The sequence below is a fragment of the Pogona vitticeps genome, chromosome 3, assembly GCF_051106095.1.
Source record: "Pogona vitticeps strain Pit_001003342236 chromosome 3, PviZW2.1, whole genome shotgun sequence".
NCBI lineage: Eukaryota > Metazoa > Chordata > Lepidosauria > Squamata > Agamidae > Pogona > Pogona vitticeps.
Window position 1 is genome coordinate 263,433,484 of NC_135785.1, and position 27,977 is coordinate 263,461,460.

A 27,977-nucleotide genomic window follows, 5' to 3' on the forward strand; every position below is an offset into this window, starting at 1 on the left:
AGAGAAAGATGTTTGGTATCAGAAGCCATTTTACTCCAGTCGGCTAGACAAAGATGTGCCTCTTCCAATAAATACATTTATTAGAAACCATTCCTCAGTTAAAATAGGCGGAAATACAGTCTGTGAAACCAGCCAAGCTGCTTTCCGGGGGCTGCAAATGGAGACGGTTGGCGCGTTGCCCCTCTAGCTGACAACGGACGGAAGAGATTTTCTGAAGACGCCTCTCCCTCGAGCGAGCGTTCTAATACAGTAGATAATGATGAGAGATACAGAGACCACGAATTTGAACCCACCTCCGGGAGGCAGTGGAAGACAGGAGGGCCTGGCGTGCTCTGGTCCATGGGGGTCACGAAGAGTCGGACACGACTTGATGACTAAACAACAACAGGTTACAGCCTCCTACATTCTTAGAAGGCAATCAAACCTTTCTCAATGTTCTTATTTTTAACTCTTAAAAGATTATTTTTACTGTGTTTTGGATTGAATTTTGACTTAATTATTGGTCTGCAAATTGTTTTGTTTTCATATATTTTTAAGTACTGTATTCAGTTTCGACATAACAGTAAGAGCTTGGAATGCTTGCATCTTAGAAGTATGTTGAGGAAATGGAACAATACAGAGAGAAACAATATAGAGAAATAAAACTTGTAGGAACAGACCAAGTGATATTGCCTGGAATTATTGCAACAGTGAGAAGATTTATACCTTGATACTCAGATGAATGTTGTTTTGATTGCCAGTGATTTCCTGCTGGAGTTAACCTTCTTTTTTGGCATCATGCAATCAGTTCAGACAAGCACTGGCCTAAAAGTGCAATAAATCCCTTTCCACAGATTTATTTTGATCGTAGCCCTCTAAGAACACAGGGTCTCTTTTTTCCAATCTCAGCTCCCCTTCCCCCCCTGTAAGAAGCTGACAGATGCAGAATCCATTGGCTCTTGCAGAATCCAGAAGACGGATTCGCAGGATGAAAGCTGCAGTGTCCACTTTGTCATCATCACCATTGGCACAGCTGGGTGGCTCGGCTAGATTTCTTATACTGTAAAGCTGTTGCAGTGGATTGTCTTCTCCATAAATGCTGTGATGGTTTATTCAATAATGCAACTTTTCCCGTATATATTAATATCAAATATACCTCTCTCTCTCTCTCTCTCTCTCTATCTCTCAATCTTTCAATCTCTCATCTTCTTTTTTTTACAGGTTCTTTCTTTCTTTTCCTGGACTTTCAGTCGCCTTCACTTCTTGCCCTTGAACCAAGAACATCTTCCAGTAAACTAGGAGGAGATGGAAAAGGGATGAGGGGTCAGTCACAACACATTATTCCCGTGAAACATACAGTATAAGGGCAATATAAACTATTTATAGGATAGGAGCCCTTCCCCCCTCCCCATAGCACTAGGATGCTGTGGTCCTAGAGAAAAATATATTACTGCCATAGGAGCTTGACGGGCCTTGGGAGAGCACAAGTACAGTATGCTGGCTGGACAAAAATGGCAGTTTTGAAGATTGGTCTCTTTCGAGGGAAAAGGTTTTATCCCCTTCTAATTGCAAAGCTGGTGCCTCATCTAGTTTTCCTATGGTCTTTCTTCATGTGCTGTGCATTATTGGCCATCTATACACAACAAGGAAGGGTTGTCTGCAGTTATTTTACTGAAGCTGAGAAGGTCCAGCTTCTGGTCAGAGTTTGGACAGTAGAACCTTTACAAATCCCCATATAAATTTCCCTGGGTTTATGGGGAACGCAGGTTATGAAAGCCGGAAAGACATGCGAAGCTGTCTCTTTTATAAGTTAGATGCAAGAATAAATGTTACAATAACCACTGCCTGAGAAAATATTAAACAACTGTGATGGTCTATTTTTTTTGTGCAGGAAAGTAAATCCTGCCTTTGCAATTTCTGGTAATACTATTCGCAGATTTTCAGGAATGTGACGGTAGCTATTTATAATGTTTGGAGACGGGTGACGCACCGTCTTTTCCCAGAATGCCACATGGATGACATGCGAGATGCTACTGATCGCTAGAGATTTGAGAAAGGCACACGTTTTTCTCTATGGGGAGGGAGGAAGTCATAACCCTTTGTCCGTCTGTATTCACTGAGATGGAAATACAGTAGTGGGTGGAAACATAATGGACAACGCAGAGCCCATGATGTGCTCTAGTTAAGTTTGCAAAGTATGGTTTGTTTAAAATACTCTGCCTTGCATTCTTTTCTGTCACCTGTCTCGGGATGCTGAGCGAGTCACACGGGAATCAATCCAGAGGTGGTGGCAGATGTTTGCAGGCATTTCTGAAGGCATACTACCCTGAAAAAGGTTGGACATCTTGCAGAGTTTACTCTTCAGGTCTGTGAGCAAATCCTTCAACCTCTCCCACTTAGGCAAGAGGAGTCTATACATGTTCGTGGGAACTTGCCTTCGTGTTACAATACAGATTATTATAAATTAGTCTTTTCTGACCCTGACCATGTTTTCCCCCCAGCCACTCAATTCCTTCAGAGCTCCATGTCTGAGCAAACAGATTTGCAATGTATATCTTCCAAATAGAGGTCACAAAACTAAAGCTAGCTAACGTGCAACATCTAGAGCGAGGAAAATTCATACAGGGCCAAACGACTGCCTTTTCCTTCTTAAATGAGCTCCACTTTTAGTGACATGCTAACTGTACCATCATGTTGGACCCTGAAGCTGGTTTCCTCTCTGTCGGTTGGCAAAGGCAACCTCAGAAGGTACAGCAGAAAACCTTCTGATTCTCAGTTGGCCCTACTCACAATATAGACCGACACTACTTGGAAAAGTTACTTTCTGGACCATTGGGACCAAACTCCAGTCGTGAGCAGAGTCTTGACTGCAGTACTTTTCATTTATCCACTATGTCACGAGGCTCCCAATATGAATCAGCTTTCTATAAGTTTACTCCCCCCCCCGACAAAGACTCCGAGGAAATGCCCAAAATGTCCTGCCCTCAACAGCCCCTGCTCAGCTCTTGTAAATTCAAGACAGTGGCTTCCTTTAGGGAGCCAGTCCATCTTGTATTGGGTCTTCCTCTTTCCCTGCTGCCTTTCAACTTTCCCAGCATGATTGCCTTTTTCAGAGATAATCTTGCCTTCTCAGGAGGTGCACCAGGTAGGACAGCTTCAGTTTCAACATTTTCACCTTCAGAGAGAGTTCAGGCTTGATTTGATCTAGGACCCACTGGTTCGCCTTTCTGGCAGTCCAGAGTTAGCCGACCAATAAAGCTAGTTCCCAAACCAGAACTTTGCTTCTATGGATGGATTGCACAAATACTTTCTTTTTTTTGGGGGGGGGGTCACTTTTAGTGTAAGAGGAGCTTGTTTCTCCTATAACGAATGAACACAGCTAACCCATAGAAGCAAATTCATTCTGTCCCCTTGGTTCCAGATCTATCAGCAGCGAGTGTCGTCATGTTTTAATGTTGGAAGAACGATCCAAAATGCTCTGTGTGTGCTTTCATCATCATTTTGCGAATCTCTCTCACCGCATTCACATGTTTTTTATGAGCAGAGGGCCTCCCAATGTGTTAGGTTTCCTATATTCTATATTCCAAAATTTTTCTATATTCTCAGGGATTATTTTACACTGCATGCCCCCCACCAACTGAATCTGGGGTGGCAAACTCCCAGTTGGACTTTAACCACATGTTTATTTTTGCAAGCCGCTTCTGGGTTCTTAATAATTTTAACCACTATACCAGAAAGTTGGTGGCAAAAACCTCATCAGTTAAAAATGCAGAAAATGTTCCAGGTTGCTGGCCTGTGCATTTTATCCTGTTTTACAACTACGGCTTTCTCCATCCCGGCCCTAGCACATCTTTCTTGTTGCAGTGGGGGAGAAAAACGAACATTAAAATCGGTTTGTAATAAGTATCGGTGGTTTCTTCCCGTAGAAATAAAAGCATATTTACTGACCCTCATCTGGAAGGGACCCGTGTATTAGCACAGTCCGAAATGGACAGGACATCCCCCCCCCCCAGTGACACCAATTCCAAAATGATTCCGTTGCATAAGTTGTACCTTCGTTTGTCCTGGAAACCAGCCGAAAGTTTTGTACTTCTTGCCTGAATTCCTGCTTCTTCACCTTCTGGATCTGAATCAGATGAAATATTCCTAGGAAATAGATGCAAATCAGACTTTAGAATACATATTTATTTACTAATTATTTATTTAAATGATCTTTTAACCTGCTTTTCTCCTTAAAAAGCAAACCAGCCCAAGGTGGCTTACATTGTTAAAAGACAGTATTTAAACCTAACAACAGTGAGTATACGGATACCATAAACAAAGGCCATACTAAAAAATGGTAAACATAGGCAACATCAAAACACATTCAAATCAGTAAGGCACAACCATCCATTTAAACAACGCACTCAGATGGCCAGTCATTGAGAGAGAGCCTTGCCTGAAGAGAAAGGTCTTTGCCTGCTTTCAGAAGGACAGCAAAGATGGAGCTAGCCTAGCTTCCTGTGGAAGGGTGTTCCAAAGTCTGGGAGCACTGACAGAGAAGGCTCTCTCCTGTGTCCCCACCAAACACACCTGTGAAGATGGAGAGATCAAGAGAAAGGCTTCCCCTGATGCTCTTAACACCTGAGCAGGCTCATAAAGGGAGACGCGGTCCTTGAGACAGCTTGGCCAAACTGTCCAGAATTATTATGATCTCCATGAAACTGAAGAACAGTCGTCACTTTTTGCATGGAAATGAAAAAGAGGAGACGGGCATTCATGTCCACAAAGGTCATGATGGAAAGCTAGGGTCACAAGCTAGAATGGCCAGGCAGCTGCAAAACACTTCCTAACTGTTAGAGCAGTATGACAATGGAACCTATGACCTCGGAGGAGGCGGTGAGGGCTCCAACCCTGGAGGCCTTCAAGGGAAAACTGGACCACCATCTCTCGTATCTGATTTGATCCTGCTTTGAACAGGGGGTTGGACTTGATGGCCCCCCCTTCCGACTCTATGATCCTGGGGCTCAGAGAGCCAACCCGCTCCCTGTCCGAAACCACCTTTTGCCATGGGACAGTTTATTTTTCGGGTGGCGATGCCTGTGAAAGGGCCCCGTGACCCTTGTCTGTGCTCTGTGCCAGCCACCTACAAACTTCACAATGCCCCTGAAATGCAACACCTTGTCAAACACTGCAGAGATGATACAACTGGCCTGTTCTTAGAAACAGAGCATCCTCAAAATGCCCAAAGAGGTGACTCACAATCTTTGATTTCCCTCACCCAGGTATCTTGCATTTAGCGTGCTTGGTTTTGTAATTGGCCACTGGAAGGTAAACACGGGCTTCATTTTCAAGTCTGCTTACCCAACCTTGAATCTCTGTGTAAATCTCATTGTATGGGGAGGGAAGACAGGTTACTAGCAGGGGTAAGTTACCTACTCTTTGCCACAAGTTTAGTTTAGTTTGGTTACCACTTCTGAAGGGGGTGCTAAGCCAGCCCTTGGCTCTATTCCTCCTCAAACACACTGCTGCGGTTCATCTCAAAGACTCAGTTGGTGAGTAATGCTCTGTGTCTGTTTTTCCCTCTCTTTTAAGTCTGTTGAAGTCTGTTGCTGAAAGCGTTCGTGTTTGTCAGTGTGCTGTTTCATCTGTTGATTTGTAAGTAATGAAACCTTTTTATTCTTTTTCCTACCAATGCCTCAGAATGAGCTATTGAGACTGTGAGTGCCTGTTAATGAGGAACAGGGTGGACGGCTCTGGAGAATGACTTCTGCGGTGCAGCTAGAGAAAATTTAACCAAAATTCAGAACTTTTCAACAAGTCTGATCAAGGCTGATAAAACGTTGACAGTGACTGCATGAACAACGCGACCCTTCCTTAGTCAAATGTTTCTTTTTATGGCTTTATAAAGGGAAGGAAGTTCAAGCATACTTCACACTGATGAACAGCTCAACCCAAGTTTGTATTGGATAAAAGGCGCATATGATGTGTTAAAGATCTCCAGGATGTTTATATTATTAGCAATAGTTTTGTCGAGCGCTGGCAGTCATAACATCACCATCCCTCACAGTAATTTCTGTAGCTAATTCACTGCCAGCCGTGGGAAGTGTGTACATAAACCAGATCCTCAAAGATTAAACAAGAGTTTGGAAATAATTTACTTAACAGTCAATGCGTTATGCTCATTCATTAATTTTTTTCCCCAGCAACATATTCAAGATTTGTTATTTTAATCATTAGCTTGGCATCTCTCACTGCAATAACTTGTTGTGATCATTTTCGGCTTTCCTTTCCAGCTGTTTTTATTTTTAAAAATCTATTGATAGCATCTATTTATTTATTTGCTTGCTTGTTTTGTTTAGATGCTGCCTCATAGCGCTTAAAGCACTCTCTGGTCAGTTTACAATTTAATTAGACAGGCAACACATTGCTCAGTCCTCCACCCCACCCGTGAGCTGGGCACTCAATTTATCGACCTTGGAAGGAGGGAAGATTGAGTCAATCTTGAGCCAACTACAGTCAACCCTCGACTTACAAATGTCCCTATATACGAACTTTTCGATGTACGAACAGCTCCATTGGCAAAAATTGGCATCGACTTACGAATGGAGCTCGACCTCCGAACGAGGTCAAGGCTCCGTTCGCAAGTCAATGCCATTTTTTTGCGAACGGAGCCATCCGTAAATGGCTCCCTGCAAAAAGGCATGGAGAAAGGGCTGAAAATTCGAATTTCCCACTCTTTCTCCCTGCCTTTTTTGGCTTCCGATGTCTCAAAGGGCTTCCACCGATGTCGGGGGGAAAGCCCTTTGAGAGCTCCAAATGCACTGATTGTGGTGGCAGGGACCCCCAGGGAAGTCTCCCATGGTGGCAAGCAAGCCCTTGGAGACCTCCCTGGGGGGTCATCGCTGCCGCGATCAGCACCTTCGGAGCTCTCAAAGGGCTTTCCCCCCCAACATCGGAGGAAGCCCTTTGAGGGAAGCCAAAAAGGCAGGGAGAAAGGGTGGGAAATTGGAATTTCCAGCCCTTTCCCCCTGCCTTTTTGCCTTTTGAAATGCTGGAATGGATTATTTCCATTCCCATGCATTTCAATGGGAAGTGGTACTTCGACTTACGAACTTTTTGATGTACGAACGTCGTTTCAAAATGGATTAAGTTTGTAAGTCGAGGTACCACTATACCTGAGTGGGTTGGGATCAAACTCAGGAAGTGAGCAGAGTTTTGACTGCAGTACTGCAGTTTAACCGGTGCAACAGAAAACTCTTCGTAGGCTGAAGGAGGAGCAGGTATATGTTTTTTTCCATCTATCTCTTGAAAACAACATTCAGACAGCCATTCTGAGATGGTGGAGTGGAAGTTAAGCATGTTCTAGCCTTGTCGAGCCCTCAAAAGTGTTAGAGCTACTAAGGTTGTGTGTACAGCTCGGAGACTGACTTTTTTTCAACTACAACTCCCAGTTCCCCCAATGGCTCTGGCTGCCTCAGAAATTCTTGAAGTTGTGGCCCAGAAAAGTCCATGTTATTTATGATCTTTGGTCTTGTGACCTAGAGGTCTAGAAGATTGGGGTTGTATTAGTAGACACAGTGATGATCTTGAAGGAGAGTGGGACTTGTAGTCAAAGAGGATAAGAGAAAATGGAGTCAGTTACGTTTTCAAAGTGAAAGGAGCTGAAGAAATGGGAATGTGGAAAAGGCTGAGAGGCTGTTTTTCCTAATTTACAGCCAGGCTGGTACAGAGTGAAGCCTGATAAGAGGGCAAGGTTGAAGAGGCCCCAATGCAGAGACCCAACAAAATTCCCATCTAATTGGAATGGAGATAACCCACCCACATCTCCATGAGAATTGGAGGCGGAGGGAGCCATTACGCCTCTTTGAGTTAATTGGTTTACAGCCATGAAGAAGGAGGTCCGAGGAATGTAGAAAAATGGACGATGGGTTATGTAAGAGGGAACCTTTTTCCTAACAGTTGTTCATGGTGGATTGTGTTATGTAACTGGATGGTACAGAATGTAGTATGGTAAGAAAGAAGGCCCCTTCACAGATTGCCTTGTCGTGACGAAGGGGCTTCAGTCATTCGGAGAAGCTATGGGCTATGGCATGCAGGGACACCCAAGACGGACAGGTCATAGTGGAGAGTTCTGACTAAACACAATCCACCTGGAGTAGGAAATGGCAATGCCACTCCAGTATCTTTGCCAAGAACGCCCCATGATCAGAAATAAAAAGCTAAAAGATATGACGCTGGAAGATGGGACCCTCAGGTCAGAAGGCGTCCAACATGCTACTGAGGAAGAGTGGAGGACAAGTACAAGTAGCTCCAGAGCTAATGAAGTGGTTGGGCCAAAGCCGAAAGGATGCTCAGCTGCGGACGTGCATGGAAGTGAAAGGAAAGTTTGATGCTGAAAAGAATAATACTGCATAGGAACCTCGAATGTAAGATCTATGAACCTTGGCAAGTTGGATGTGATCAAACAGGAGAAAGTGTAAGGGCAAGTGGAGAAGGGGACGATAGAGGACAAGATGGATGGACAGTGTCATCGAAATGACCAACAAGAATTTGACACAACTCCGGGAGGCCGTGGAGGGCTTGGCGTGCTCTGGTTCATGGGGTCACGAAGAGTCGGACAGGACTTAACAACTAAACAACAACAAAACAACAAAAAGAAGGAGGTGGGGCTAGCCCATCTTAGTTCAGTTTTTTAGTGTTTATTATTTTAATGGGTTGTTTTATTTAACTATTGCAACTTTTGAACATGTCTTTATGCTATGCTTAAGAAAACATATGAAACTGTATTTTTAATTTAAAAAACTATAAAAATCCTAATTGAAGATGAGTCTCTTGGACCAGCAAGGTTTGGCTAAATCCAGAAGAGTGGAAAAGGTAATTGATTAGCTACCATAGAGAAGTCCTATTAAATGAGCAGTTGTGAGTTCTAAGGAAACACAATGTCCATGTTGAAGTACTTGCAAAAGTATTGAGTAAAGTGTTATTTGAGGGTCAGGCTTGTTCAAAGCACATAGGCTATGCACTGCTGAGGCTTGAGGACTTACCTCACTACAAAGTGGTAGATTTGTGGCCTGGCCTGTGGAACTCCCTGCCCGAATGCCGTACGCTCCTCAGGGAGATTTGAGCACCACAGACACTGCCTTGAGAACAATTCCATGAAAAGGCAAGGTGGACTCGTAGTCCAGATAGGCAGGGTATAAATCAAATAAATAATAAATAATAAATAAGTTATGTTTTTGAAAAATGCATAAATAAATAGGCTTTTTTAGCTCAACCTTAGCTAAAACTGAGCCATGATTAATCCTACCAGGAGAGTCAGTGTGATGGAGTGGATGGAGTGAAGGTTTAGGACTCTGGAGACCTGGGTCAAATCCCCGTTTGACCACAAAAACTCACGGGGGGGGGAGGTGGCAGTGGGAAATCACCCCTTAAATATTTCACATATACTTGTATTTGGCCTTAATATGGTAAATAGGAACGCCAATTAGATTTGCATAAGTCGGAAAGTTTTAAGGATCAGATCATACTTTTGCACTATTAAAGAGCAGGCCAGGTAGGTGGGGCTCGTCAGCCTTGGAAGGCAGCCCCATCTAGGAGAAGGAAAACTCCGATTTCAAACCTCCACCGCCTTGTGGCTATATCCACTCATGGAAAAGGCTTCAGGAGTTAACCTAGAGGCAAAATCCGGAGCTGGGGTCCTGAAGGCAGCTCGTGTCGTTCTGCCAACTCCTGCGACGTTGCTGGAACCAGTTGTATTGGCTCTTGCCTTTCCATTGGACCATTTCAGCAATGTGGAGAGGGGGGATTTGCTGCTTGGGTAACAGTCTATCCTCCATATTACTTTACCCGGGCTTCATGCTCTGGAGAGGACACTCCTCAATTCAGAGCATGTTACCATAGTCTCTCAAGACTGAAGGATGCCTATGCTGACTTGAAAAACGGCTGTTGGGGTCTTCATAAATTGCATGCAACTTGATGGCCAATAACAACTACTGCTATGAGGACTGCTACTACATCTATTACTGGGGCCGGTTCCACACAGACACACAAAAGAAACACTCTTCTGTTTTCACAAGGTCGTGGCAGGCGGGGCGGGGGGACTCACCTTTGACGAGCTTCCAGGTGTAGATTTCCACTTCTTCCGAAGATTCCCTCTCTATTGCCATCTTCCTCAAGTTCTCCGCGGGGTGCTCGGTGGCGGACGATGGCGACACAAACGTATAGACAGACACTCGGCATCGGGTGGCATCAAACCCATCCTGGGCTGGTGTCGTTCGGTCCTCTGAATAGACACAAAACCCATGGCCGGTTAACAGGAGCTCCCCAGAAGCCCAACCAAGAGGCTTTGTCTTTTAGCCAGGGGGCTAAGAAGTAAGGGGTGAACTTCCGATCTTGTGCGTTGACCTCCCAGAAACAGCGGGTGGTCCATGTTGGCAGGGGCATCCGGGGAGACGTTGGGCAAAACCAATCCCTCTCCTTAGCCCTGGATCCAGCGGGTCACAGCAGTGAGCTAGTCTAACAGGACTCTATATGGGGCGGGGGGAAGACACGTTCGGTGGGGCTGCTAAGGGTCACTTCTCTGTCCTGTGATCCTTGTGGAATTGTGGGCGGGGGGAGAAAGAAAGAAAAGCAAAAGCAGATCTAGCTGGAAGGTCACCTCCAGTTTTGGAAAGGAAAAAAAATGGGTGGGAGGTTCGTCCTCAAAGACACAGTTGCTCAGCGAACTTTTTTAAAAAATGGCTTCCTTCCTTCCTTCCTTCCTTCCTTCCTTCCTTCCTTCCTTCCTTCCTTCCTTCCTTCCTTCCTTCCTTCCTTCCTTCCTTCCTTTCCTTCCCTTTTCCTTCCTTCCTTCCTTCCTTCCTTCCTTCCTTCCTTCCTTCCCATCCACCCATAAAACTCATTCATTCATTCATTCATTCATTCATTCATTCATTCATTCATACATACATACATACATACATACATACATACATACATACATACATACATACATACATACATACATACTTTTATCCCACCCAATTCGTGGCAGAGCCCCTACCCTGGGAGGCAAACAGATCATAAAAACAAAGTACAAACTATCCGAATAACACCCACATAATCAGTGGATGTGAAACGTGATAGCAAAAGATCAAATTCCTAGTAAAAAAATATAGAGTATAAAAATATTAAAAATATTGAACACAATAAAGGCGGCAAAAAACAGGGCAGGTAAACACTTCCAGAAGCTTCCGTTCCCATTTTGTTTGCCAAGATGGGACCAGGGAAGGAGATCACAGAAGAAAGATGATGTGGCTCATTGCCTGATTTTATCTACCCTTCCTGCACATGGAAGAGGAGAGGTTTTCTTTTGGACTGTTTTTCCCCAAAGCACCTTCCCTTTGGGAAGTCCACTAGCCCAGTGGCTAGAATCCTGTCGCTTAGCATAGCAAGTCACCTGAGAATGGGTTCATTGAATCAGTGGGGATTCGGCGAGCCAATTCCTCCGTCAGTGCCATTGATCCCAATAGGTCTACTTGAAGTGTGACTTTCTTTAGTATTTTAAGTTGCAATTTGAGTCAGCTCATTTAAATCAGCAGGACTCTCAGACGAGTTGATTCACTAAATCCCCGTTGATTCAGTGGGGGTGGTCTCGTGGAATTCACTATGCTAAGCAACAGGATTCTGGCCAGTGTGTGGTGTGCCTGAGCAAGGTTTCTAACCATGACTATGCAAGCATTTTTTGTTTGTTTCTCCTTGACCGGCCACCATGGGAAATCTTACAAACCTGTCAGTAAACATCAGCCTTACTAGATCAAGCTGGGGGTGGGTAGGGCTGATACTCAGAACAACAAGCATGCCAAATATTGCCATACTTCAATATTCACTTGCAAGACTCACAATACTGACATTTCAATATTCACTTTCGACACAAGCAAAGAGCAGAGCAGAAAATGAACATGCTTTCTGACCCTATACAGTGGTGCCTCGCTTAATGATTTTAATTGGTTCCAACAAATTTGTCGCTAAGTGAAAACATCGCTAAGCGAAACGCGGTTTCCCATTGAAATGCATTGAAAAACGGATAATCCGTTCCAATAGGAATGAATTGCCGTCCTTAAGCAAAAATCGCCATAGGAAACATCGCTAAGCGAAACGCGGTTCCCCAATTGAAATGCATTGAAACCTATTCAATGCATCTCAATGGGGGGAAAAATCAACAACAAATTAAAAAAGAGTCAGAACAAAGTCAAATTTGGTTAACAAAGGGTTTATTAAGTGCACTTTATGATTTCAAACATTTTAAACATTTAAAAAACAGCAAATATGAGGCTGTTTAAACCATCATTAAGCAAAACAGGGGACCCAAAAATTTAATCGTTATGCGAAGCATGGTCCCAACATTGCTAAGCAAAAATCGCCCATAGGGACCATAGTTAAACAGAGTGCAAAAATGCTCTGAAAAAGTCATCGCTAAGCGAATTCATCGTTAAACGAAGCGCTCGTTAAGCGAGGCACCACTGTATATTGTTTTGATGCAGGCTACAATCCTTTTAAGCTGGCTGGATTGCTTCGTGGTTCAGAGATCTGGCTGTGGAGCCAGAGGGTTGGGAGTTCGATTCCCCCCCACTGTGCCTCTCTGGGAGAAGAGCCAGCCTGGGTGGCCTTGGGCGAGCTGCACCATCGTCCCAGGGCACCCCCCTGGAAGAAGGGAAGGGAAAACCACTTCTGAATCTTCTCTACCCAGAAAACCTTAGAGAGGGTCACTCACAAATCAAAAATCAACTTGATGGCTCATGATTATTTTTCTTAGCATCCTTTTGTTTCTGTAACAGCTGCCGAACTCCTACTCCTTCACTGACTACGGTATAAGATGCTACAGAATTTTTGGACAACCGCTCGCATTGGCTCCAGCCAGTACAGCCATGTTGCCCAGTATCCGCTTTGCTTGCAGGAGGCATCACCGGTGGCATTCCCACCTCAAACACGTCACGGGGTAGCAAGCGAAGGAGGGAAATCCTGAGGAGCTAGAAAGCCAGCATCTCAGGTCTTAGGCTGTGTGAAGTCATGAACATTTCCCTTTGGTGAGTCTCGGCAGAATTACTGCTGTGACAACTTGGGAGGCAGTTCAAAAGGGAGACGTTGGGGTTAGCTATGGTTCTGACTAAGCAAGAGGATAAGGGGACGGCAGAGGACGAGATGGTTGGAATTTGACCCAACCCCAGGAAGCAGTGGAAGACAGGAGGGCCTGGCGTGCTCTGGTCCATGGGATCCCGAAGAGTCGGACATGACTTAACGACTAAACAACAAGCAACGGGAAAGGGCCACCAATTGGGAACATTACTGCAACTAGTGTACCTGCAGGAACACCCAGGTCCATCAAAGTTTTGGAAAGTTCTGGCCTTACCACAGATCAATAATGACTATCAAAGCAATCATGCAATGGAAATACTGGTGGACCCAAGTTTTTCCATTCAACATTAACGAATAAATATACCACAGGGATAAAGTGCCACACACCAATAGAATCCAATTTAATTCGTTCTTTTCTTTACCTGGGCATATTTTGCAGCATTTCCCTTCCACCTGTTCAGGGTTGGCGCAGGGGTATTCCTTTGGGCACGAGACCTTCTGGCAATCCTGGCTCCCGTCTCTGCAGGTGCACAGGATGCAAGGCAGGCGCACGACGTGGCGGACGGTGGGGTGCCACACCTCCCCGTGGGAGTAAGTCTTCCCATTGTACAGACACGCTGGAGGGAAAAGAAGAAGAAGGGGGGTTGCAAAAGAAGGCAATCCCAGATTAAAACGAATGACAGAGAAAGAGTTTGTGTATAATAGTCTTAGAACTATGGATCATCGAGACCAGCCTTTCTCGTGGAGGCCCAGGGGGAGAATCGAACTCCCAACCTCTGGCTCTTGTGACCTAAACCACTGAGCTATCCACAGAATTGTGGTGCTGGAGGAGGCTCTTGAGAGTCCCCAGGACTGCAAGGAGAACAAGCCTATCAATTCTAAAGGAAATCAACCCTGAGTGCTCCCTGGAAGGACGGATCCTGAAACTGAGGCTCCAATACTTTGGCCACCTCATGAGAAGAGAAGACTCCTTGGAAAAGACCTTGATGTTAGGAAAGTGTAATGGGAAGAGGAGAAGGGGACGACCGAGGATGAGATGGTTGGACAGGGTCATTGAAGCTGACAGACATGAATTTGACCCAACTCCAGGAGGCGGTGGAAGACAGGAGGGCCTGGCGTGCTCTGGTCCATGGGGTCACGAAGAGTCGGACACGACCTGATGACTAAACAACAATACCTGGGGAACCTGCAGCTATTCTCCTCTGTGCATCTCTGTATGTCTACTGCATAGCAAAAAGAGACTCTTACCAGAAATTCAAAACTCTGCAGTGTTACTAAGCCTGTAACTTAGTGTTCCGTGGCCAATTTCATTCGCTTATTTGCCCGTTTATTCATTTAATAGGATGCCTTTCTCCCCATTCAGGGACTCAAGGCAGGGATCTTCATCAGGCAAGATTTTAAGGGCATTCCCGTGAATCCAGCCTACCTTTTTTGTGCCTCTCCTTCAGGATGATTTTCACAATTGTGCCACTTTTCCCATTTGGCCTGAGGTTTCTTCGGAGGAGCTCCAGCGAAGGACCCGCCGGAGGATCTGCCCTGCCTGAGAGGCCTTTGCTGTTGCCATCGTCCCCTGGACACCGCTCTTGTGAATGTCTCTAAAGAGCCAGAGGGCAAGCAGGCAGTGAGGGATCTTCCAGACTGTCGTCCTGCCCCTTCATAGATCGCCTCCTCTCCCCACCATTTACCAGGCTGGTTCATGGAAATTAACAATTATTTTTACAACTCACATCCATACACTCCCTCCCTCCCTTCCACCATCACCTCCTTCCTTCCTTCCTTCCTTCCTTCCTTCCTTCCTTCCTTCCTTCCTTCCTTCCTTCCTTCCTTCCTTCCTTCCTTCCTCCCTCCCTCCCTCCCTCCCTCCCTCCCTCCCTCCCTCCCCCCCCCTCCCTCCCTCCCTCCCTCCTCCCTCCCTCCCTCCCTCCTTCTTTCCTTCCTTCCTTCCTTCCTTCCTTCCTTCCTTCCTTCCTTCCTTCCTTCCTTCCTTCCTTCCTTCCTTCCTTCCTTCCTTCCTTCCTTCCTTCCGGTCTATCTTTAATCCTTCCTTCCTTCCTTCCTTCCTTCCTTCCTTCCTTCCTTCCTTCCTTCCTTCCTTCCTTCCTTCCTTCCTTCCTGTCTATCTTTAATCCTTCCTTCCTTCCTTCCTTCCTTCCTTCCTTCCTTCCTTCCTTCCTTCCTTCCTTCCTTCCTTCCTTCCTTCCTTCCTTCCTTCCCTCCCTCCCTCCCTCCCTCCCTCCCTCCTTCCTTCCTTCCTTCCTTCCTTCCTTCCTTCCTTCCTTCCTTCCTTCCTTCCTTCCTGTCTATCTGTAATCCTTCCTTCCTTCCTTCCTTCCTTCCTTCCTTCCTTCCTTCCTTCCTTCCTTCCTTCCTTCCTTCCTTCCTTCCTTCCTTCCTTCCTTCCTTCCTTCCTTCCTTCCTGTCTATCTTTAATCCTTCCTTCCTTCCTTCCTTCCTTCCTTCCTTCCTTCCTTCCTTCCTTCCTTCCTTCCTTCCTTCCTTCCTTCCGGTCTATCTGTAATCCTTCCTTCCTTCCTTCCTTCCTTCCTTCCTTCCTTCCTTCCTTCCTCCCTCCCTCCCTCCTTCCTTCCTTCCTTCCTTCCTTCCTTCCTTCCTTCCTTCCTTCCTTCCTTCCTTCCTTCCGGTCTATCTTTAATCCTTCCTTCCTTCCTTCCTTCCTTCCTTCCTTCCTTCCTTCCTTCCTTCCTTCCTTCCTTCCTTCCTTCCTGTCTATCTTTAATCCTTCCTTCCTTCCTTCCTTCCTTCCTTCCTTCCTTCCTTCCTTCCTTCCTTCCTTCCTTCCTTCCTTCCTTCCTTCCTTCCTTCCTTCCTTCCTTCCGGTCTATCTGTAATCCTTCCTTCCTTCCTTCCTTCCTTCCTTCCTTCCTTCCTTCCTTCCTTCCTTCCTTCCTTCCTTCCTTCCTTCCTTCCTTCCTTCCTTCCTTCCTCCCTCCCTCCTTCCTTCCTTCCTTCCTTCCTTCCTTCCTTCCTTCCTTCCTGTCTATCTTTAATCCTTCCTTCCTTCCTTCCTTCCTTCCTCCCTCCCTCCTTCCTTCCTTCCTTCCTTCCTTCCTTCCTTCCTTCCTTCCTTCCTTCCTTCCTTCCTTCCTTCCTCCCTCCCTCCTTCCTTCCTTCCTTCCTTCCTTCCTTCCTTCCTTCCTTCCTTCCTTCCTTCCTTCCTTCCTTCCTTCCTTCCTTCCTTCCTTCCTGTCTATCTGTAATCCTTCCTTCCTTCCTTCCTTCCTTCCTTCCTTCCTTCCTTCCTTCCTTCCTTCCTTCCCTCCCTCCCTCCATCAGCTCCTTCCTTCCTTCTTTCCTGTCCTTGCCCTTTGCATGTTCCCATTCACAGGAATATTTTTTTCCTGTGGATTCAGAAACAAACAAACAAAAAAACATGGTGCAACCAAGCAAGGGTCAAGTTGGAATTTCTGCAGAAGGGCACAAGGGGGGGGGGGGGGGACAGTCAGGCACCCATTGGCCTGCCTTTATTCCTTTTCAGACTGGGTCGGGGACCAATGCACCTCCCTAGCTTTCCGTTAAGACATATTGCAGTTGTCTGTGCTTTTCAGCAATAAAGTTGCTAGTTCATTCATCTTAATTAGAACATCATCTCCACTGTCACCTTTCAGGTTGAGGTGGTTATGGCTCCAGGGATGACCTTCTCATCTGAAAAAAGATGTCCTAATCCTGCCTCTGAAAACATCCCACAATGTTATTACATTTAAGGGAAAGCACTGAGTGCCTTTGAATTCAAGAAAAATAAATTCTTTTAACTTTTAACCTTTTAAGTTCTGACAATTCATCACTGAGATTTCATCCAGTTTCATAACACCAGTGAAAAAAACCCCAGTAGGGTTGTGGCCATTTATTTATAGTTAATAACAATAATTAGATACATATATATATCACATACCACACCTCTGTTTAAAGGAGGCTCTTCTATTAACTTCTCAAAGGAATTATCTGCAAAAAAGCAAGGGAACAACATAGATTTAAGCAGGAGATTCTTACAATGGCTAGGTGTGTTATTCTGTCTAGTACATTCACTGGAAATTATTGTGCAAGGGACTGGGAATTCATACGCCAGTGGGCCATATGACACTATAAACTAGTGCTTGCATGGGTCTGATGATGATTTTTCTTTCTTATGGACCATTGCCTGCTTTTGGAGTAGATTGGTTCTCTGTTGCCTTGGTGCTGCTTTTTTGAAGTAGTTTTAAAGGGTTCTTCATAGTTTTTGGAAAGTGACGGGGGGGGGGGGGAATGAATGACCTGAAAGAGATTTTTCCTTTCGTGTAAAAGGAAAAGACCAGTCCATAGAAACATAAAAAAAAATGAAAGCGACTCTCTTCCAAAATGAAAGAAATACAAAAATTTTTCACCATGCACGTCCTTATGATGAAATACAAGGAAAGTGAAGTTTGCAAATGAAAATCCATCCCTATCATTATGGTGAATGAGAAGACTGCAACAGACAGTGGATCTGGAGCATCATAAAACACACTGATAGTTTTTTTTAATATTTGTTGCATTCATACTACTAGGAAGAAATAGTAAAGCTTATGGGATTTTCAGCCTTCTACTAAAACATCTTATTTGACCCAACTCCGGGAGGCCGTGGAAGACAGGAGGGCCTGGCGTGCTCTGGTCCATGGGGTCACGAAGAGTCGGACATGACTAAACGACTAAACAACAACAAAACATCTTGGCTACTTATAGGCATGGCATGTACTTACTGGGTAAATAGCTTTGTGAGTTAGATATCTGGCTGCAGACCAGACGTTAAGCAATTTAATTGTCTGGGCCATCCCTGCCGAAGCAGAAGCCAGATTTACAAGGCCTGATTGCCCAGTACTTGTATTGTCAACCTGTTTTTGCTATGTTCTCACCATCCAACTAGAAAACTCTTAAGAGTGTGTCCGTGTGTGCACGAGTCTCTCTCTCTCTCTCTCTCTCTTTCTCTCTCTCTCTCTCTGTGCGTGTGTGTTTGTGCGTGTGCAGCCGCCGGGTTAGTCCATTGTCTGCTTAAGCTTCTGTTCCCTGCCCTGGTTTGGGGGAAGTGATTCTGGTTTAAGGGGGGGGAGTTATCTGTCTCAACTTCCACCCCCATCCCAGAGGTTCTTAAATACTCATAAACTGTGTGTGTGGGGGGGAGACTGGCATGGGGTGCCTCTGAGATTACCTTTGCAGACTTGACAGCAAGAGTCCGGAACGGTTTGGGGTAAGGCACACAACGGCTCTGGGCACGTCACCAAATGGCAGTAGATCTGGCCTTCCTGTGAGACACACAAGTCAACGGCATGCACGGTCAAAAAGGGGGTCAGAGAGCATCTTTTCCCTGAGCGCCTTCATGTGCTCCAAAGGTCAAGAAGCACCTGATGGATCAACATGCACATGGACCATCGCCCTGGCAGGTATAGAGAGGGGTGCATTTATTCGCACACATTCCTCTGAAGTTTCACGCGTTGTGTTTGCTTGTGCTGCAAACCCACGCCGGTGGTGTACTACATAAATTGCTCTGGGTTCGCCCAGCCTTTTGTCAAAACCACCTCTTTTAACAGAGGGGGACTGTGTCTCCCCCCCACCAAAAAAAGAACCCCCAGCAGTATATGGATGGGGATTATAGGAGCTGCAGGTTATTCCATTCAGAAGGCACCATAATGGGAAATACCGTCCTGAATTCTCATAACACTATAGTTCACAGGTTTGAGCAGGAAAAGGGAATAATAATGGGATAGATACTTTTCTCCACTTCTTATACAGGAGGACCCCCCTATCTGCAGGATCGCTCTCCGATGATTCACTTATCTACTGCCTGAAAATATTAAATGCAGTGTATAGTGTTCGATACTTCTGTGTGTTTTTGGGGTTTGTTTTTTTAGCATCTGCGGGGGCAGGCTTGAACAGATCCCCTAAGGATCACACAGTCCTACTGTAACCTCTTAAAGCACTGTCCTTCCAGATATACAAATCTTTCAGTGCTGTGTCTCCCTTAATGAGGCCCTCTGATGATATCCAATTCTACCTTCCATTCCAATCACAGGGCAGCTACCAAAACGACCGAAGCGGTCCAGGCTTGAAGCCCAAAGAAAGTCAGGTTTCGGTTTTCAGATCTTTATCCTCCAGTAGAGGAAAAAAACAAAAACAAAAGGAAAAACTCGGCCACCCTCCTCCAGAGATCCTTACAGCTTCTCGATCCCTTTCTTAAATTGCCGTGACCAGAATGGACACCGTCGGGTCCAGTCCAAGGAGAAAAGAGGGGAACGAGGATTCCCCTGGAACCCAACACTCTACTTCTGTTGATGCAGCCTTGAAATGCATTCGCCTTTTTCGGGATGGTCTCAGCCCCTGGTTAGATCATGCCCTTCACCACTTACGGAGCAGCTGCATTGGGTACACTGGTGAGACTGCCGGGAAGGGAAGAGCTCGTGGTTGGTGAAAAGGTCACCATGTTGGTACGTGGTCCCGTTGTATTGGCAGGAGGAGTTGACTGCTGTCTGGAGTCCAGAAAGAGCCTTAAGCTCTGTGGAAGAAGAGGAGAGGTAAACAGATAGGAATGGCCTTGAAAATACCGAAAATACCTCTATAGAAGGACAGATCCTGAAGCTGAGGCTCCAATCCTTTGGCCATCTCATGAGAAGAGAAGACTCCCCGGAAAAGACCCTGATGTTGGGAAAGTATGAGGACAAGAGGAGAAGGGGACGACAGAGGACAAGGTGGTTGGACAGTGTCTGCGAAGCAACCAACATGAATTTGGTAACAAACTCCGGGAGGCAGTGGAAGACAGGAGGGCCTGGCGTGCTCTGGTCAATGGGGTCACGAAGAGTCGGACACGACTAAACGACTAAACAACAACAACCTCTATAGAAGTTTAAGGAGGAGGAGGAGGAGGAAGAAGCAGAAGAAGCCATAAACACATGGGCAGTTCCAGTGATTAGATACACAGCTGGAATAATAGATTGGGCTCAAAACAAATCATAAGAATTGGATCGAAAAACACGGAAACTAATGAACGTGCATCACACACTAAATGATATTGACAGATTTACCGCGAAAAATCAGAGGCCATGGATTATTGCAAATACAGCAGATAGTAGATGAAGAAAAAAGAAGCATAAATGATTATATCAGTACAAGCAGAGAAAAATTACTTAAGACGGTGAAAACAGAATATTTTAAAAACGACAGAAACAACGGCTGAAACAACTGGAAAATAAATTAAACAGCTGGAAAAAATGAACCACTATGTTGACAACACCTGAGAAATATTGATGGAAAGCATCATCCTAATTCAACATAGGCATGGCCAAAACTGGGGACCCTTAAGAAAGAAACCGAAGGCTTGATTTTTGCTGCACAAGAACAAGCACTCCAAACCAGCGTGGTGAAAGCTAAGAACCAAGGAATTAGTGCTAACAGCAAATGTCAACTCTGCCAAGAAAAAGATAAAACGGTGTCACCCCTCATCTGTGAATGTCCAAATATTGCACAAACAGATTACAAAGTTAGACACGATAAAGTGGCAAAGTTATTGTACTGGCTGCTATGCAAAAAATAGAACTTGCCATACTCCAAAAACTTGTGGGAACATCGGGCAGAGAAGGTGTCAGAAAAGGAGGAAGTCACGGTCTTGTGAGATTTCTAGATCCAAAACAGGCAGACACCTTGAACATTACACACCAGACATAGTAGTAATAGAATTAAGAAAGGTCTGGATCATTGACGTTGCAATTCCAGGGGACGCCAGAGTTGAAAATAAAGAATGGGAAAAACCAACAAAGGACAGAGACCCAGCCATCAAAACATCTTGCCTCTGGAAGAAACACGCATCTTGCCCTCCTGCAGGAGGAAAGAGATAGTATTTTTAAAATACCCTTGAGTATACAAGACAAGCAAAGATCAACGTCCCTTTATGTAGCTGACGATGCGAACTTTGAGAAAAGAGAAAAAGCAGGGCTTGGAAAAGTTTCCTTCTTGATCCAGGATTGTGAGAGTTACGCGGACGCACAGGATCAACACAGCAGGCACAAAAAGCAACTTGCCTGGACATCTTGGACAACACTGGTGAGGGTCGCTGATAGGATTTGGGCACTGAAGAACCGGGCATTGGATCTGGTAGCAATGAACCTTGGCGTCCTGGACAGCAAAAGAAAGAAATTTGTTTTAGGGTACAACTACATTGCCCAAATAAGTTAAGAGTTATTATTGTATGAATTCATGTAATGTGCTGTTTGTTACACTGTCCCTCCCCTCGTGGGGCAGCCTCAATTGAATAGGGTTGGTTCATTACATTGTTTTTTTAATTGGCCTTAAAGAGACCCAGGGTTGGCACTCCGATCCCCCCATGGGTCTGTCCTGACTCCGACTGCATTCTCTCTTTGTCTTTAACTCTCTTGTCCAGAGTTAAATTTTGTTCTCTTTTCAAATTCTAAGTGGCATAGCGCTGCATCAACGTCGCAGACAGAAAAACTCCAGCACCAATGTGATGCAGTGCTAAAGTTGAACAGGCTATTTAATTTCTTTTTCAAAGGGGAACCCGTTCAGACAGCAGGTATAATTAGTGATTTCCTGATCGGACCTGAAACACATCACTAAGACAGTAGCACAGGAAATCATACACAGAGAATACAGGGACATTACTATTTCCACAACCCAAAACTGGTTAAAAAACAGCACAATGTAGAGCGATTTAAAATAGGCAGCCTCCTAATGAGTGCTCAAAATGAGCCAGTTCTTAGTCATTGTTTTCCCTATGTTTCCAATAATATCATGCAATCAGGGAATTTTGAATCGGTTTGCTTCATGCTAAACTCAAGAGGACTACATTGCAATGCTGTTGCACGCTTCGTTCCAGTGGAAACATTGGCATAAATTTAATTGCTAGTTCCAAGTAAAGTGAACACATTGAATCATTGGGACTGGTGTAAACGTGCATTTCCTAAGATCCCACCAAATCAATGGGTCAACTCCAACTGGGAATAGCAACTGGATTTAGCCCATAGCTTTCACTGTAATTTATTTCAGTAGCTGGCTGCCCGAGTGGGCTTTTTAGATGGATTATTATGTGCTTACTGCTTTTACAGTGTTTTTGGTATTGCTTGTGTTTATCATTTCTTAAAATAGTATTTGTTTGTTCCTCATATTTGTGTACTTACTGTTTTTAGCCTTTACATATTGTCTTTTAACGAAGTAAGCCACCTTCGGTCCGTTTTTAAGGAGAAAGGCAGGATAATTTTTTTTAATAAATAGATAATAAATAAATTCAACCTAGTTCTGCTCTCCAGCATGGAATTGAACAGGTGTTGCGAGAATGTAATTTACTAATTATTTCAATCAATAAGAAATTTTTTAAAAAATATTTTGAGAATATTTCGAGAATACAGGAGAAATCAATACCAACAGATCCGTCCACCCCAGTCTAGAAATGCAAAAATGACCCTTTTTTGGATTTTAGCTCCCTGCAGATGGAAAAAACTTTCCATTAAGGAGTAACATTTGCATTTTTTTTTAAACTTCAAGGTCTTTCCATCTGAAAATTTTTCTACAAGAAAATGCAGAAAATGCTAGGCTTTGCATGTTTATATTATTCTCTTTGATTTTCCTTTGAAAAATTACTCTAGTTTTGGACTGTAGCCTCCAAGAGGGTCCACCTGGCTCAGTTATGGAAACTTCCCTGCACAAAGTAATTTTTCCAAGCAGATCTTTTTATGGAGGAAATGGGATAATCTATCTCCACAATCAATCAATCAATCAATCAATCAATCAATCAATCTATCTATCTATCTATCTGTCTATCTATCTATCTACCTACCTACCTACCTACCTACATGTTTTAGTCCTCTGTTACTTTTCTTGTCCCTGTGCTATCCACTGGAGTGTGTTTTTGGTGTTGCATTCCTTTTTACTACTACTTAATTTTCTTCTTCCCATCTTGAACTATTGACTTCATTGACTAATGCTGTAAAACTATCATGATATATTAGCTGTTTTTATCTTGTCTGTTGTGAGCCGCCCAGAGTAAACTATGTCTAGATGGGCAGCATATCAGTGCAACAAACAAACAAACAAACAAACAAACAAACAAACAAACAAACAAACAAACAAACAAACAAACAAACAAACAAACAAACAAACAAACAAACAAACAAACAAACAAACAAATAAATAAATAAATAAAATTTCTGTGGTTGTTGTGGGTTTTTCGGGCTCTTTGGCCACGTTCTGCAGGTTGTTCTTCCTAACGTTTCGCCAGTCTCTGTGGCCGGCAGCTTCAGAGGACAGGAAAGACAGAATTCCTACTCCAGTCCTCTGAAGATGACAGCCACAGAGACTGGCGAAACGTTAGGAAGAACAACCTACAGAACGTGGCCAAAGAGCCCGAAAAACCCACAACAACCATCAGATCCTGGCCATGAAAGCCTTCACAAATACATATAATTTATGTGCTTAATTCTTTTGCTTATTGACTGCTCATTGCTCTGACTCCTAGCTGACTAATTGTCTAAATAGCAAACCATGTTTCATGTGCGGAGGTTAATTACATGGGATACTCTGGCCTGATCAGCACCGTCTCAGATGAATGCCGGTGGTCTGGACCCAAGCGTTTTGAGCAGATTTCATAGGAGATTGTGTACAGGCAGGTGGGATTCTGACCCTTTTAGATGGGCGTGGGGGTCTTTCGATCCAGACAAATGGGCAAGGTGACCTTCTGGATCCTCCCACCCTTGACAATGCTATCTAGTTTTGCCTAAGTTTTGTTGTTATCAGGGATGGTGCCCCAAAGCTGCCGGACTTGTCCAGTCAGACTTAAGTCATGCAGGGGACTCAACTAGGACTCAACTTGGTTTTCCTCCCCCCCCCCCATAACTTGGACTTGACTCAGAACTGTACCACAATAGGGACTCAGGCTTGGGACTCAGACACGAAGATTTGCCAACCTCCCTGGCTGCTATCGTTCATTCTCTCCTGTCTGCACATTTTTGATACACAGACCTGGGAAATGGAATAATTTAAAGGTTTTGCAAGGTACCTGGGAGCAGGTGCACCTGAGGCAGTACATCACCCCTTGAGGCTCCAGGTAAGGGTGCCAGCTCTCCCCTGCTCGGTACAGCTTGCCATGAAATGTACAGGAAGCCTCCAGGCCTGGAAATGAAATGTCGTTGTCCTTTTATTGGATTCATGGACAAATAGATAACATTTCTTCATAACATGAACTCAGAATCGCTAATCACTGCCATCATCATCATCATCATTGCCGTAGAACAGTTGTTACAATAAACACAGTTCAGAGTATAACATTTAATTTCACATATTCCTACTAAGAGCAGGGTGAAACATTTCAAAAATTAAAAAATAGGAATTTTTATTCACATTAGAAGCTCAGTGTAATAATAGAATCATAGAATAATTGAGTTGGAAGGAGCCTCTGAGATGGAGCATACAGATATTTTTGGGTGAAAGTTCTGTCTGTCTGTCTGTCTGTCTGTCTGTCTATCTATCTATCTCTTCCTTCTTTATCTGTCTGTCTATCCGTCTATCCATTTATCCATCTATCCATCTCTCTGTCTGTCTGTCTGTCTATCTATCTCTTCCTTTTTTCTCTATCTACAGTATCTATCTGTCTATCTGTCTGTCTGAGCAGGACAAAAAATGCTTTCCTGATTTTTTAAAAACTCCACCACGGAATAGGAATGTACAGGTGAGCCGGCCACATCAATTTATTTTATTTATTTATTTATTTATTTTATATCCCACCTATCTGGTCGTGTCAGGACCACTCTAGGCGGCTAACATTAAAATCATACAATAGATATACACATAAAAACAATTTTACAAGGTGACTAAGAGCATCCCAGGACACTTAGGAAATCGGGGCATGCTTGGACCTAAATACCATCACAATCTATTCATATTTCCGACAGAACAATATCAAAAATGACCCAGAGCAATCCCAGAAAAATTGGGATGGGTCCCACAGCCAGTGTCTGGAGGATTCTGGAAAAAGCAGTCATGCTCAAAAAGGAAAAAAAAATCCAAGCTCTAGTTAAATTCATCTTTTTTTGGCTCTCCCAAGACAATAATGAGGGGGAACAAAACTTTATATGCCATGCTCAGTGGCATCCTTGTTAACGGCTGCCCAACATCGTACTAAACTAAGCAAGGAGGTGAGGCTCCGTGTCCAGAGTCTGCCTTTAAATCCCCAGGAAGTACACCTGTTCGCATCAACTTCTGCCAGAAAGAAGAACAAGGGAAACTCTGAAAGCCACAGTCTTTGGTCTTGCCTTGAGGTCTGCATAAGTAAACTCCTTTCTGGTCTCATCCAGGCCATTTTCGTGTAAAGGGCTGGGTCACACCTCAGCAGCTAAAAGTGCCATTCTCGGCATAGCTGTGGGTGTAAACCCACACGATGGAGAGGACAGAGCTGAACCTGCTTAACTAAGAGAAGAGAGACACAATAGTTCTCTGAACAACTCAGTTCTCTCTTTGGTCCAGAGGGGAGGATTTTTAATGTGTGGGCAGAAATGGAAGGGAAGCGGATGCTATCCAAGAATTTAGGGAAACACTGTGAGATTAGGAGCTGTTTGAATCAACCTCCTCAGGTGTTGGTGGACTCCCCAGCGCTTAGCAATATTTACTGCAAGGCTGGAGATTCATCTGCCGGTAGCCACATGGCGCCCTACAGATTTTACAGCTGGTAGGCAAGCTAGACTGGACAACCGCCTCCGAGATGCCCTGCCCAGGACTCTGAAATTCTATGATTTCCTTCAAATATCCATAGAATTGGGTTGGACCCAGATGAGGAAATATTACGTTTTGGGACTCTTAACTCACAGAATTCTCTAAGCTTTGGGCTGGTTGCTCTTAATGAGGGGAGATAGGAGAGAACTTTTTAAAGACTTGAAAGGCAATCATCCAGAGGAGAGTTCCGCTGAAGATCAGGAAAAACTTCTTCACTGTTAGAGCAGTACGACAATGGAACCAATTGAAAGGCTGTCCTACAGAGGAGGGGAAGGATCTATTCTCAATCATCCCAGAATACAGGACTCATAACATTGGCTTCAAGCTACAGGAAGCCAGATTTAGGCTGAAGATCAGGAAAAAAAGTCTTAACTGTTAGAGCGGTACAAAAATGGAAGCCATGACTTCAGGAGAAAAAAAAATGGGCCACCCTCTGTCAGATCTGCTTTGAGATGAATGCCAGCCTTGAGCAGGGGGTTGGACTGGATGGCCTTAGAGGCCCCTTTCCAACCCCATTATTCTACCATTCTATGATTCTAATTGCTCTAAAAGCAAAGGAGACAGCCCATCTCAATCATAGACAGGTAAGAGAAGCAAACTTTCCTACAGGCATTAAAGATGGCTATTCCATCAACAGTCATTGTGATCAACCATAAACCATTCAGATATTCCCATTCAGCTATTCCAGATAACCTATAAAGCAGTGGTTCCCATCGTTGAGACTCCCGCTCCCAGAAATCACGGCCACTACAGTTGGTGGTGAAGGTTTCTGGGAGCTGTAGTTCAAGAACATTCCCAGGGTTGGGAATTGCTGCTAGAGAGGGCTATAGTCTCACTCAAATAATGTGGCCACACAATTTATCATCCATCTGTACCCATTCCATGGCAGAGTACTTGTGGCTACTTGTCAGAAGGTAAGAGCGAGTGTCCTAAGCTGATCTGTTGTTGCCATAAAACTGCACCTCTCATTTACAGCTTGGAATCTGGAAATCTCTCCCTTGAGTCTCTAAAAAGAAGGGGGTTATTAATGTGAATTACATGCACAGCCCATTTGAAACTTGCAGAAGTGTTCAAACGAGATCCTTGGCAGGGTGATCAGAAGAGGGGAATACCGGTGGCTTTTCAAGAGCAAAACATCTCCAGCATGGCACCCCGCTAAGATGAATGAGACGCAGCCTGAGAGATTGATCCCAACGGGTCTCACACCTTATTAAAAGAGAGGTACCGAACAAAAATTGTCAAGGGGAACCTTTACCTTTACCTTTACCCCACAGCTCACGCCGAAGGAATATTACAGGGAGAACAGGTATCTCTCAAGATGCGTTACTCTCGCATTCAACAAGTCAAAAATTTCCTCTAAACTTTTCTGCTAATTTCCTTTTCCTTCCCCATCACCTCTTCCTCTTGTGCTATGTCTTTCTAGACTGTAAGCCTAATAACAGGGACTGCCTTGTTGATTTATTTTCTTTTTTTTATCATTGAACTCTTCCACTGTAAAGCATTAAATGCTCCCAGCAAACCAAGATTTCTGCTAATGCTCAGAAATGGAACTTTTGGGGACTTCTATTTCCAGAACCCAAAGCCAGTGTATCTACAGGTACAAAATATAATGTTCCTGAGGTCCAATTTCTGCTGCATGCAATTCTAATAATCTCAGTGACCGCAATAGGTCAGTAACGGCTAGTTATATACTGAACTCCGCATTGCCTGCTCTGTCTTTTCTCTTCATTCATCTCTTGTACAAATGATTCAATGAGCTTTTCTTTTCTGTTTTACTTACTGGCATCCGTTTCCAAACTAAAATAAAGGAGCCAGCACCCCAGGCCAAAAATAATCTCCAGGAATTCTGTAACCATTCTGCCGGCTCAAGAGGTGCGAACAGGAGCGAGGAAGAGAAAGGAGGAAAGAAACCGTCCAGCAAAGGTGCGTGTCCAAATATCTTCTCTTGGAAGAGTTTCCTGGTCCCGGGACCCGAGAGGACGACCAGGGAGAGAGGCTACGCGGGTGTCAGCTGGCGGTGGCCCACTCCGTGCATCCACCTAGGTGAGCGGTCCCTCGGCGGTCCCTCAGCAACTCTCTCCTACAGCCGCAGCGTGATGCCAAGGCTCTGCTGTGGTCCTTCCTCTCGCGAAAGCAAAGAACCGGGACTGCAGTTTTTAAAAATCAGC

General features: G+C 44.5%; 2 protein-coding genes across 2 annotated transcripts in view; both read right to left on the minus strand.

The window, feature by feature from the left end:
• LOC110078166 (sialidase-3) overlaps positions 1 to 341 on the minus strand; it is a 94,053-nt gene extending 93,712 nt beyond the window's left edge. Inside the window, exon 1 of the mRNA XM_072993418.2 lies at positions 294 to 341. Within this exon, the coding sequence (XP_072849519.2) occupies positions 294 to 341 (48 nt within the window). The remainder of the gene's footprint in view (positions 1 to 293) is intronic.
• CHRDL2 (chordin like 2) lies at positions 10 to 27,977 on the minus strand. The gene is made up of 12 exons (XM_078390278.1): positions 27,590 to 27,977; positions 25,220 to 25,299; positions 24,101 to 24,235; positions 21,114 to 21,207; positions 19,449 to 19,594; positions 18,254 to 18,347; positions 16,985 to 17,034; positions 14,501 to 14,669; positions 13,497 to 13,691; positions 10,067 to 10,243; positions 4,033 to 4,125; positions 10 to 1,274 (listed from the first exon to the last, which is right to left on the minus strand). Exons 1-12 carry the CDS (start codon positions 27,663 to 27,665, stop codon positions 1,195 to 1,197), a joined length of 1,389 nt encoding a protein of 462 aa, XP_078246404.1. The 5' UTR covers positions 27,666 to 27,977; the 3' UTR covers positions 10 to 1,194.